Source organism: Coregonus clupeaformis, unplaced genomic scaffold (genome assembly GCF_020615455.1).
Source record: "Coregonus clupeaformis isolate EN_2021a unplaced genomic scaffold, ASM2061545v1 scaf5190, whole genome shotgun sequence".
NCBI lineage: Eukaryota > Metazoa > Chordata > Actinopteri > Salmoniformes > Salmonidae > Coregonus > Coregonus clupeaformis.
The window spans coordinates 397-12,744 of NW_025538644.1; the positions used below are offsets into that span (position 1 = coordinate 397).

A 12,348-nucleotide genomic window follows, 5' to 3' on the forward strand; every position below is an offset into this window, starting at 1 on the left:
GGGGTTGAGATCTGGAGACTGGCTAGGCCACTCCAGGACCTTGAAATGCTTCTTACGAAGCCACTCATCGTTGCCGGGCGGTGTGTTTGGGATCATTGTCATGCTAAAAGACCCAGCCACGTTTCATCTTCAATGCCCTTGCTGATGGAAGGAGGTTTTCACTCAAAATCTCACGATACATGGCCCCATTCATTCTTTCCTTTACACGGATCAGTCGTCCTGGTCCCTTTGCAGAAAAACAGCCCCAAAGCATGAAGTTTCCACCCCCATGCTTCACAGTAGGTATGGTGTTCTTTGGATGCAACTCAGTATTCTTTGTCCTCCAAACACGATGAGTTGAGTTTTTATCAAAAAGTTATATTTTGGTTTCATTTGACCATATGACATTCTCCCAATCCTCTTCTGGATCATCCAAATGCACTCTAGCAAACTTCAGACGGGCCTGGACATGTACTGGCTTAAGCAGGGGGACACGTCTGGCAACGCAGGATTTGAGTCCCTGGCGGAGTAGTGTGTTACTGATGGTAGGCTTTGTTACTTTGGTCCCAGCTCTCTGCAGGTGTGGTTCTGGGATTTTTGCTCACCGTTCTTGTGATCATTTTGACCCCACGGGGTGAGATCTTGCGTGGAGCCCCAGATCAAGGGAGATTATCAGTGGTCTTGTATGTCTTCCATTTCCTAATAATTGCTCCCACAGTTGATTTCTTCAAACCAAGCTGCTTACCTATTGCAGATTCAGTCTTCCCAGCCTGGTGCAGGTCTACAATTTTGTTTCTGGTGTCCTTTGACAGCTCTTTGGTCTTGACCATAGTGGAGTTTGGAGTGTGACTGTTTGAGGTTGTGGACAGGTGTCTTTATACTGATAACAAGTTCAAACAGGTGCCATTAATACAGGTAACGAGTGGAGGACAGAGGAGCCTCTTAAAGAAGTTGTTACAGGTCTGTGAGAGCCAGAAATCTTGCTTGTTTGTAGGTGACCAAATACTTATTTTCCACCATAATTTGCAAATAAATTCATTAAAAATCCTACAATGTGATTTTCTGGATTTTATTTTCTCAATTTGTCTGTCATAGTTGACCTATGATGAAAATGACAGGCCTCTCATCTTTTTAAGTGGGAGAACAAGCACAATTGGTGGCTGACTAAATACTTTTTTTCCCAACTGTATATATATATATACACACACACACACACACAGTATCTCACAAAAGTGAGTACACCCCTCACATTTTTGTAAATATTTGAGTATATCTTTTCATGTGACATCACTGAAGAAATGACACTTTGCTAAAATGTAAAGTAGTGAGTGTACAGCTTGTATAACAGTGTAAATTTGCTGTCCCCTCAAAATAACACAACACACAGCCATTAATGTCTAAATCGCTGGCAACAAAAGTGAGTACACCCCTAAGTGAAAATGTCCAAATTGGGCCCAAAGTGTCAATATTTTGTGTGGCCACCATCATTTTCCAGCACTGCCTTAACCCTCTTGGGCATGGAGTTCACCAGAGCTTCACAGGTTGCCACTGGAGTCCTCTTCCACTCCGCCATGACGACATCACGGAGCTGGTGGATGTTAGAGACCTTGCACTCCTTCACCTTCCGTTTGAGGATGCCCCACAGATACTCAATAGGGTTTAGGTCTGGAGACATGCTTGGCCAGTCCATCACCTTTACCCTCAGCTTCTTTAGCAAGGCAGTGGTCGTCTTTGAGGTGTGTTTGGGGTCGTTATCATGTTGGAATACTGCCCTGCGGCTCAGTCTCCGAAGGAAGGAGATCATGCTCTGCTTCAGTATGTCACAGTACATGTTGGCATTAATGGTTCCCTCAATGAACTGTAGCTCCCCAGTACTCATGCAGCCCCAGACCATGACACTCCCACCACCATGTTTGACTGTAGGCAAGACACTTGTCTTTGTACTCCTCACCTGGTTGCCGCCACACACGCTTGACACCATCTGAACCAAATAAGTTTATCTTGGTCTCATCAGACCACAGGACATGGTTCCAGTAATCCTTGTCCTTAGTCTGCTTGTCTTCAGCAAACTGTTTGCGGTCTTTCTTGTGCATCATCTTTAGAAGAGGCTTCCTTCTGGGACGACAGCCATGCAGACCAATTTGGTGCAGTGTATGGTCTGAGCACTGACAGGCTGACCCCCACCCTTCAACCGCTGCAGCAATGCTGGCAGCACTCATACGTCTATTTCCCAAAGACAACCTCTGGATATGACGCTGAGCACGTTCACTCAACTTCTTTGGTCGACCATGGCGAGGCCTGTTCTGAGTGGAACCTGTCCTGTTAAACCGCTGTATGGTCTTGGCCACCGTGCTGCAGCTCAGTTTCAGGGTCTTGGCAATCTTCTTATAGCCCAGGCCATCTTTATGTAGAGGAACAATTCTTTTTTTCAGATCCTCAGAGTTTTTTGCCATGAGGTGCCATGTTGAACTTCCAGTGACCAGTATGAGGGAATGTGAGAGCGATGACACCAAATTTTAACACACCTGCTCCCCATTCACAACTGAGACCTTGTAACACTAACGAGTGAACATTTTCACTTAGGGGTGTACACACTTTTGTTGCCAGCGGTTTAGACATTAATGGCTGTGTGTTGAGTTATTTTGAGGGGACAGCAAATATACACTGTTATACAAGCTGTACATTCACTACTCTACAATGTAGCAAAGTGTCATTTCTTCAGTGTTGTCACATGAAAAGATATACTCAAATATTTACAAAAATGTGAGGGGTGTACTCACTTTTGTGAGATACTGTATATATGTGTATATGTTTGGGAGGGAACAGCTATGTGTTTGATATTTTATAAGAAGTGATATGTGTCCCTAAAATAACTGGGGTGCTTAGTGGAGAGGGGGTTGATATAATTAAGATGTTGTAGGACTCACTGTTGCAGTCAGAAACCATTTCTCTTCCGGGGGAACCTCAACGGGAACTATCCAGGTGTCTGGTTCTTTGTGTATACACCCACTCAATTGGTTGGCACTTAAAATAGCCTTTGGGGGTTGAGTAGTCAAGTTGATGCCGCAGTAGCGAATTTACTTGGCTTTGACGGCATTCTCTGTCTTCTTGGGGAGTAGCACCGCCCAGATGTTGGGTCCTCGTCATTACGGAAGGCCAGCTGCAGGTGACAGGGGATGATGTGAGTCTTCTTGTTTGCACAGGCAGTGTCTCCGGCCAACTCCAGGGTCTCAGCAGTCAGGTATTCAAGCACGGCGGCCAGGTAGACTGGTGCGACAGCGCCCACACGCTCAGCGTAGTTGCCTTTGCGCATCAGCCTGTTCACTACATTCTGATTTTAAAAAATAAGGGCATCTTGTAATCCAGCTTGATTTAAATGTTCATGTAACATTTGTTCCCAACATTGAAAGATTGTTTGTGTTTGTGTTTTTTTTTTTTACAGGAAGATGAAGGGGGTGATGTCCTGCAGGACCTAGCACAACATGTAAGGAAAATCGTTGTGTACTAACCTGGGATATTTATGTTAAGGATTATGTTTACCAATAGATGTCAGTATTGACTCAATACGGGGTTTACTTTCCGCTATCCCTAGCCGTTTAAATGTCTGACGTATAACCGTGCATGAGAAAGCCACAGGTAGCATAATGTAGTCCCCATACCCATTCCATACGAGTGAGTGTCAGTAGTCTACTACACTGTAAACCCGAATGTTCAAAATAATGAATTGTAATACGTAGTGTAAACTTAAAATGTTCTTAAAAGTTGTACTTACTTAAAAATGTTGAGTGCCAGTAGCAATTTTCTTCTTTTTGAGTTTATTGAACTTATAATAATAATATGAACATTTTTCATTTTTATGTAACTGCTACTTAATATATATTTTTTTAACTTAAAACTATATGGATTAAACATGAATTTATGTCTTATTTAGAAAGAACAAATGAATCAAATCAAGAACGAATTGAGAATAAATCAATTGCATCAGATAGATTTGTATATATATAAAATATCACACACACACACACACACACACACATGTGTATATAAGTTTTATAAATAATTAATTGTTAATAGTTTGCTTGTTACAAGGTTGGCTAGTTAATAAATTACATATATGCGCTCACATATTTTATTTTGTAGTATTTGCGTGCACTTCCTCTTCAGGCAGCAGACCGGAGCCGAGGAGAAGGGCAGGAGACCGGAGGGTAACACTCAGCTCTGCACAAATGAGTTGTGAATGTAAGTAGTCAACATAAAACTTGCTTGAATGTTTGTATGTTTGTTTCTGGAGGTTCAACGTGTTTTTAAGACGGACAAAGTGAGTCACGTTAGCAATGTAAATCGGTTATCTGTTAGGTTAGCAAGCTAACATGCAAAGTCATTCCGCCAGTTAGCTAGCTGTATACAGTGGGGAAAAAAAGTATTTAGTCAGCCACCAAATGTGCAAGTTCTCCCACTTAAAAAGATGAGAGAGGCCTGTAATTTTCATCATAGGTACACGTCAACTATGACAGACAAAATGAGAAAAAAAAATCCAGAAAATCACATTGTAGGATTTTTAATGAATTTATTTGCAAATTATGGTGGAAAATAAGTATTTGGTCAATAACAAAGGTTTCTCAATACTTTGTTATATACCCTTTGTTGGCAATGACACAGGTCAAACGTTTTCTGTAAGTCTTCACAAGGTTTTCACACACTGTTGCTGGTATTTTGGCCCGTTCCTCCATGCAGATCTCCTCTAGAGTAGTGATGTTTTGGGGCTGTCGCTGGGCAACACGGACTTTCAACTCCCTCCAAAGATTTTCTATGGAGTTGAGATCTGGAGACTGGCTAGGCCACTCCAGGACCTTGAAATGCTTCTTACGAAGCCACTCCTTCGTTGCCCGGGCGGTGTGTTTGGGATCATTGTCATGCTAAAAGACCCAGCCACGTTTCATCTTCAATGCCCTTGCTGATGGAAGGAGGTTTTCACTCAAAATCTCACGATACATGGCCCCATTCATTCTTTCCTTTACACGGATCAGTCGTCCTGGTCCCTTTGCAGAAAAACAGCCCCAAAGCATGATGTTTCCACCCCCATGCTTCACAGTAGGTATGGTGCAACTCAGCATTCTTTGTCCTCCAAACACGACGAGTTGAGTTTTTACCAAAAAGTTCTATTTTGGTTTCATCTGACCATATGACATTCTCCCAATACTCTTCTGGATCATCCAAATGCGCTCTAGCAAACTTCAGACGGGCCTGGACATGTACTGGCTTAAGCAGGGGGACACGTCTTGCACTGCAGGATTTGAGTCCCTGGCGGCGTAGTGTGTTACTGATAGTAGGCTTTGTTACTTTGGTCCCAGCTCTCTGCAGGTCATTCACTAGGTCCCCCCGTGTGGTTCTGGGATTTTGCTCACCGTTCTTGTGATCATTTTGACCCCACGGGGTGAGATCTTGCGTGGAGCCCCAGATCAAGGGAGATTATCAGTGGTCTTGTATGTCTTCCATTTCCTAATAATTGCTCCCACAGTTGATTTCTTCAAACCAAGCTGCTTACCTATTGCAGATTCAGTCTTCCCAGCCTGGTGCAGGTCTACAATTTTGTTTCTGGTGTCCTTTGACAGCTCTTTGGTCTTGGCCATAGTGGAGTTTGGAGTGTGACTGTTTGAGGTTGTGGACAGGTGTCTTTTATACTGATAACAAGTTCAAACAGGTGCCATTAATACAGGTAACGAGTGGAGGACAGAGGAGCCTCTTAAAGAAGAAGTTACAGGTCTGTGAGAGCCAGAAATCTTGCTTGTTTGTAGGTGACCAAATACTTATTTTCCACCATCATTTGCAAATAAATTCATTAAAAATCCTACAATGTGATTTTCTTGATTTTTTTCCCTCAATTTGTCTGTCATAGTTGACATGTACCTATGATGAAAATTACAGGCCTCTCTCATCTTTTTAAGTGGGAGAACTTGCACAATTGGTGGCTGACTAAATACCTTTTTTCCCCACTGTAGGCTACATGGCTAGGCTAATGTAGTTGTAAAAAACTGGTTGAGCCCAACGTGCAGCGGTGGATAGTAAGGTATCATGTTCTGCTCAATAAAAACTTGAAATCTGTGCTGGAGCTGTGTCAGTGTTGTGAATGAAAGCAGAAGCTAACTCCACGTGTTGTGACTTAGGCTAACTGAAAGCTATTCTCTGCAAGTTGAATTAGCTGGTTACTTTTTTTGTATTAATATTTTTGTTATTGCTACGATAAGAATTTATGGATGCTACCAGCCCAACGTTACCTAACTTTGACTTATTTGTGTAATAAAATGTTTTGAATAGTCTAACAGGCATTTTACACATCTACTTTGTTTTAATCAATGTTGGTGTAGCTATATTGTTGTACACTTTTAGTATGAGGAATATGACTGCAGTTTTTGATAGTTCTGATGGAGGTTTAAACTTCATGACAGGTGTCCTGTAAAATAATATTTTTTTGTGTGTTTTCAGGTTGCTGCAACAAATATGACTTGGCACTGTAAGTTGTGTTCAGCTTCTTTTACCACTAGAAAATATTTATTTAAACACTGCAGACTGCAGCACAGCCACTTTTCAAAAATGAGCCCGCTCTCATGCCTCCATGATGATTGCATGTCCACATTTCAGACGCTTAGTGCCCTGAGTACTCATCTGTCAAGATATCATACTCAAGAACATAAGAAGTGTTTGTTTTGCCATACATTCATTATGTCTGCCACGGCCTCCTCACCCCCCCGTTGGAGGTTGTCATTAATGATTATAAACATTTAGAAAGCCTTATAAATGCACTATAATGTCTGTGTGCTGATGTGTTGTTAACCTCCAAATCTCTTCTTTTATTAAAGTGATGGCAGCTGAAGCCCCACAAAACATTATCCTTCGTGTCATCGAGGCAGACCGTGTTAGAAAATTAAAACTCAGCTCCCGTCCAGCCTCTGTTGATGCAGTGATTGAGATTTTAAAAGAACAACTGGAATTGGACTGTGACTTCAGTTTGCAATACAAAGATCCAGACTTTGATGGAAAACTCACTTGCCTTGTTGACATCGAGGAGTTACCACAAAAAGCCTGTGTTCATATTTCAGTTAGACAGGATTCCAGTTCTCTTGCATCAACTGATACCCTTTCAGATGTGTCATCCCCAGAACGTCTGAGCAGATGGCCTCCAGGTCCTTTACAAATTCCCACATTTGCATTTGACGTTGAGCTGACACTTAGAGATGGGAATGCTGAATTTGAAAAGAATGAGAGACCTCTTCAGTTGTCAAGGGACCAAAAGCACAATATTTTAGACAAACTGGCATCTACCATATATGGTTTTAAGGCTTACCCCAGTGATAAAGAGATAGCAATGGTGGCTGAAGCTCTTGTGAGGAAACACCCCTGTTTAATAGAAGCAGGATCTGACAATGGATGGGATGGGTGGAAAAACAGCATCAAGTTTAAAATGGGCAATTACAGGACCAAGATGAGAAGGGCTGGATGTCAGGAGGTCGCTGTAAATGCTGGGAAAAGAAGCCGAAAAAACCCTGAGAATGAACCTTCACACTCCAACATCAAAAGGCCTAAGTGTGCAGAGGTCAACTTTCTGCCTAACTTTCCTCAAGGAGAGGATCCCTCAAGCCTTGACCTTTTGAGGCAGGCTATTGTCGAGGAAGTAAAGAAGACTGAGAGAAACCTACCCCTTATTAGTAAGATGATGCAGAACACGTTTGCCTTGCGACGACAGACTATTGTAATGTCCTGCCCACCGGTGAAAGAGCTAATGGACCTCTGGCCTGCTCTTCATATGCAGTCTGAGGTAAAATCATCATCAATTTAATAAATAAATTCATTTTGTAGGTTATTTTTCTGTTTTTATCTTTGCTACTGTATGTCACATTGTGTGTAATGTTGCCTAATTTCATTCATCCTAAAATAAATAATTGCTGTTACTGTCCTTTCCTCAATGGAGGTATATGTAGAGTTCCAACGGATAACTAACCAGAACCTACCTAACACTTTCTATGCCGAGCTTGATCGCCACACTCCTCGTTTGATGGCCTTATTTAGACAGAAAGCTTCCAAAACTGAAAAGACTGCAGATGCTTTGGCAAACATTTTCAAAGTCCATGATACACAGGTGATTATACATTTCACAGGTAGTCTTAGTGTAATGTTGGGAGTTTAATGCTTCAAATAAGCTTTTTAATTCCACAATTGCACCAGTCAGCAGGTTATTAGTGGATTTATGTGCAGATATTGGCAATTAATTAATTAATTAATAATTAGTTGGGACTGTTTGGAATTGGGTTTGATAAGTAAACTTGTCACAACACTATTTTAATCTTCTTAGGAATTACATGATGTCCACACAAAGGCGTACCACTGTTCTCCATGCCCTTCCTGATTATCTACTAGAGGAAGTCTCTGGATTTTTCAGAACATGTGTGGTAAGTCCCAGTAAAGAGATATCAGGCCTATTGTACTGTAAATTAACAAATTCATATCTTCATTTCATTTCCAACACACTAGAATTTATGTATATGTACCAGTGTTTCAACTACAAACCTCTGGCAAGATGTTTATAAGTGTGGAGTGTCATTTTGAGCCCATTACAGCATCAAAAAAATCAACTGCAAAGAAAATCAAGTAGCTGTCATTAGCCTCACAGTGGAACACATAAAAGTAATCTCACTTTCTCAGCAACGAGAGCACAACGCAGCAGAATGAACAGGAGTCTTTCAGACTTGTGTATTTATTGTTATTTAAATGACATCCAACTAGGGGTGGAACAGTACACAGAAGTCACGGTTCGGTTCATACCTCGGTTCAGACATCACGGTTCGGTTTGGTACAATGGAGGGGAAAGCAAAACAAAAATGCAGAAGGCACATTTTTTTATTGTGCATGTCTCAGGCTGTCCACTGAGCTAGCTGTAACAGCTTGAAGTGTATAAAGTAAGATGTAAACAGTAAACAAGAAGTACCCTGCATCATCTCCAGACTCCATCTGTAACTTGTAAACAAAATAAGACAATCAGCTAGTAGTGTGCTATGGGAGACAAGCGCTGCTCTCATATGTGAATGCACAGAGCAGGGATGTTAAAAGAGCAGCTTTGGTTACACAGAGCAGTTGACGAGTTTTGGTGTTAGCTTCACACGCTAACGGCGAAGCTAACAGCTAACGGCGGAGCTAACAGCTAACGGCGGAGCAAACAGCGAATCAAACGGGCCTGGAGGCCATTTGTGGTCGAGGCGAGAAGGGATACAGCTACGTCCGTGTTTGGTTGTATTTGGAAGGGACTAGTTTGTTTCATGTGGACTCTTCATTTGGACTGGACTGACTGACTCGACATGTAGGCGGGGCTCGGGAGCTTCAGAGCTAAGGGCAGGGCTACAGATTAGGTGTCCCTAAAGAACCGCTTGTCTAACAGTAGTTCCGCATTACATTCATTAATTTGCACTCAAGTTTTATTTATTTTTATACTGTGTATTCTCCGTGTAAATTCATGTACCGTACCGAGACGCCCGTACCATTTCGGTTCAATACAAATACATGTACCGTTCCACCCCTACATCCAACTGTAATCAAAATTGCCACAGCCATTGTTTCAGTAAATGTGATTAGTATATGTTCTCCCTTTTCATTTTTTAAAGGATGATATGGATGAGCCAGACCTGTGGGATGCATCAGTGGTCCTCCTTACAACAGTCAGTGATGATGCCACAAGCCCAGTTCACTACCACCCAGTGAGAGTCTCTGTCGTCCTAGAGGGTGATGTGGTTGTCAATCTCCCCAGGCTTGCTGATGCCTTCCTGGTAATGTTCGGCCTGATTTATGCACTACATCTCAGCTATCCCAAGGGACTGACAAACACTTTTGAGTTCACACAGAAAATCTTGCTTGGTCTTGATGACTCTAAACTGTCACCCAAGCTGCAGACTCTTAAAAATGAGCTGATGTTGTATGTGTAACTGAAGATCCAAAAAGGAGTGGTGGATTCTGATGGCTCACTCTGTTAGAGCATAATCCATAATGAGAATATGTCATGTCAGGTCCATGTTGAATACTGTTCAACTGTTTATGTTAAAGTTGCTGCTCTACTCAACTGGTTTTCAGCCAAATGGCACAAAGTACACACTGTCTTTGTACGTTTTAATGTACATTTTATTGTTGTTAAAACTGAAATTCAGGGTTGAATTAAGTGTTTATATATGGAGGATATTTTTATTCATAATTCAAATTGAAAGGCCAAAGGGAAAACGAAGCGAGATCAAATAAAAAATATTATTATTTTACTACACTACTAGGAAAAATCATGCCATAATTAAATTTAAAATGTCAAATTTAAATTACAAAACTTCAACTGTCAGCTGGAAGTCGTTTCAGACCCATGCCTCCTCATTTAAATTGACACCTGTCACTTCTAAATGAAAAGCTTAAATCAAAATGTAAAAGGTGAATCTGAAAATGTCAATGTCAAATGTAAAATGTAAAATTAAAAAGGTAAAATGTCAAATTGAAAATTATAAAGGGGAAAGGCTAAAATAAAACAATTATATTTTAGATTTTAATTGAAGTATTTCCATTTTAAGCTTTTACATCATACATTTAATTATGGCATGATTTTTCCTAGTAGCGTAGTAAAATAATACTATTAATTTGATCTTGCTTCGTTTTCTCTTTGGACTTTCAATTTGAATTATGAATAAATATATCCTCCATATTTATACACTATGGCATTTTGTTTTTAAAAGGTGTACTATATAGCTTTGGGAAGTACATTTTTATCAGAAAGGAAAGCTCTTCATTGATACATTTTCATAAATAAATAAACTGTCCTCAAAGTTTCAGGCTACTTTACTTTAGTAACCTTTCTAGTTGGAAACAGTGTTATAGGGACTTTATTTTCTTCTGAGGATGGGATGTTTATTCAGTTATGGAAATTGATAAAATAATGTTTATTATCTTATTAATATTGTTAATTTTGCTTTTTGAGTTTGAATTAATTTTCTAAAACTATACAGTGCACCCTGAAGTTGCTAGATTTGAACCAGATAGCCAAAGGAAGGCTAAACACTGCCTTTGTACATGTTAATGTACCGTTTTGAAATTTTAGCAGTTTTAGTTGTGAAGAATTTACAAGCAATTTGTTTATACATTGCTGCACTGCAAGTTTACAACCAGATGGCCAAAAATGTGCCTTTGTGATTTTTTATTTAATTCTCTTTTTAATTCTTAATTATTTGTATTACTATTATTGTTATATTACTATTATTAAATAGATTGTTTCATTTTGTGCTAAAAGGCACAGGTGTGGGCAAATAATCTTTCTAAACAAATGTTTGGTCACCACCCAAGACTTGCTGATGCCCTCCTGGTAATGTTGTATTATCATTATATCACAAATAGCTTATAAACTGTTATTTTCTTAATGTAATTTTAGCTTTTCTGAGTTTGAATATGTTCTACTATTACATAGTTCATCTTAAAGTATAAACAAAATGCCCAGAAGTAGACTTGTTAATTGTTATTTTTTATTTATGTTTATTTATTTCATATTTTTTTGCTAAAAGACTGGGCAAGGAAAGTTTATACTAAACATCTGAATAGATGATGTTTTTTGTTTGACCTTTAAGTCAAGAGTACTTATTATTTTTAAAGTAATCAGTTGCCACAAATATTTTAAGTTTGGTGGTAAAATATTTTGAGTTGTAACAAGTCTATGTTTTTGAGTTATGGGTAATCAGAAGATTGATTGAAAAAACGAATAAATGTTAAGTTAACTCAGGATATTTATGTTTCATTTTCATGCTTTAAATTATTAAGTTCTCTTGAGATATTGCAATGAGAAAGATGAATAAATATTCTGAGTAGCATAAACTGAAAATGTTTGAGTTGGCTTAATCAGTAAATTTAATATGAACTACAAATATATAAGCAATAGTTGCCTTTGCGCATCAGCCTGGGCATCTCGTAATCCATCTTGATTTAAATTTCATGTAAAATGTGTTCCCAACATTGAAAGAATGTTTGTGTGTTTTTTTATTCCAGGAAGATGAAGGGGGTGATGTCCTGCAGGACCTAGCAAAACATGTAAGGAAAATCGTTGTTTACATTTACTTCATTTAGCAGACGCTCTTATCCAGAGCGACTTACAGTTAGCACATACATTATTTTATCGAACCCACAACCCTGGCGTTGCAAACGCCATGCTCTACCAACTGAACTACATCCCCTGCCGGCCATTCCCTCCCGTACCCTGGACGACGCTGGGCCAATTGTGTGCCGCCCGTGGGTCTCCCGGTCGCGGCCGGCTACGACAGAGCCTGGATTCGAACCAGGATCTCTAGTGGCACAGCTAGCACTGCAATG

At 40.1% G+C, this 12,348-nt stretch overlaps 1 protein-coding gene across 5 annotated transcripts; it reads left to right on the plus strand.

Annotated features, from left to right (window-relative positions):
• Nucleotides 1–4,151: 4,151 nt before the first annotated feature.
• Nucleotides 4,152–12,067, plus strand: LOC123490868. Of its 5 annotated transcripts, XR_006661078.1 has the most exons (7): nucleotides 4,152–4,218; nucleotides 6,463–6,490; nucleotides 6,837–7,792; nucleotides 7,946–8,113; nucleotides 8,327–8,423; nucleotides 9,630–9,791; nucleotides 12,028–12,067. XR_006661078.1 is itself a non-coding variant. In XM_045220713.1 (6 exons), exons 2-5 carry the CDS (start codon nucleotides 6,478–6,480, stop codon nucleotides 8,378–8,380), a joined length of 1,191 nt encoding a protein of 396 aa, XP_045076648.1. In that variant the 5' UTR covers nucleotides 4,152–4,218; nucleotides 6,463–6,477; the 3' UTR covers nucleotides 8,381–8,423; nucleotides 9,630–10,261. The 5 variants fall into 5 exon arrangements, 3 of the variants coding, with proteins under 3 accessions (XP_045076648.1, XP_045076649.1, XP_045076650.1); XR_006661079.1 differs by lacking the exon at nucleotides 12,028–12,067 and having other exon boundaries at nucleotides 7,956–8,113; nucleotides 9,630–10,261; XM_045220713.1 differs by lacking the exon at nucleotides 12,028–12,067 and having other exon boundaries at nucleotides 9,630–10,261.
• The last annotated feature ends 281 nt before the right edge of the window (nucleotides 12,068–12,348 follow it).

Excerpts from the sequence above, each read along its gene's own strand:
- LOC123490868 (XM_045220713.1), top strand. Across the intron at positions 7,793-7,945 it reads CTCTTCATATGCAGTCTGAG|GTATATGTAGAGTTCCAACG; the intron begins GTAAAATCATCA and ends TCCTCAATGGAG. Across the intron at positions 8,114-8,326 it reads TCAAAGTCCATGATACACAG|GAATTACATGATGTCCACAC; the intron begins GTGATTATACAT and ends TAATCTTCTTAG.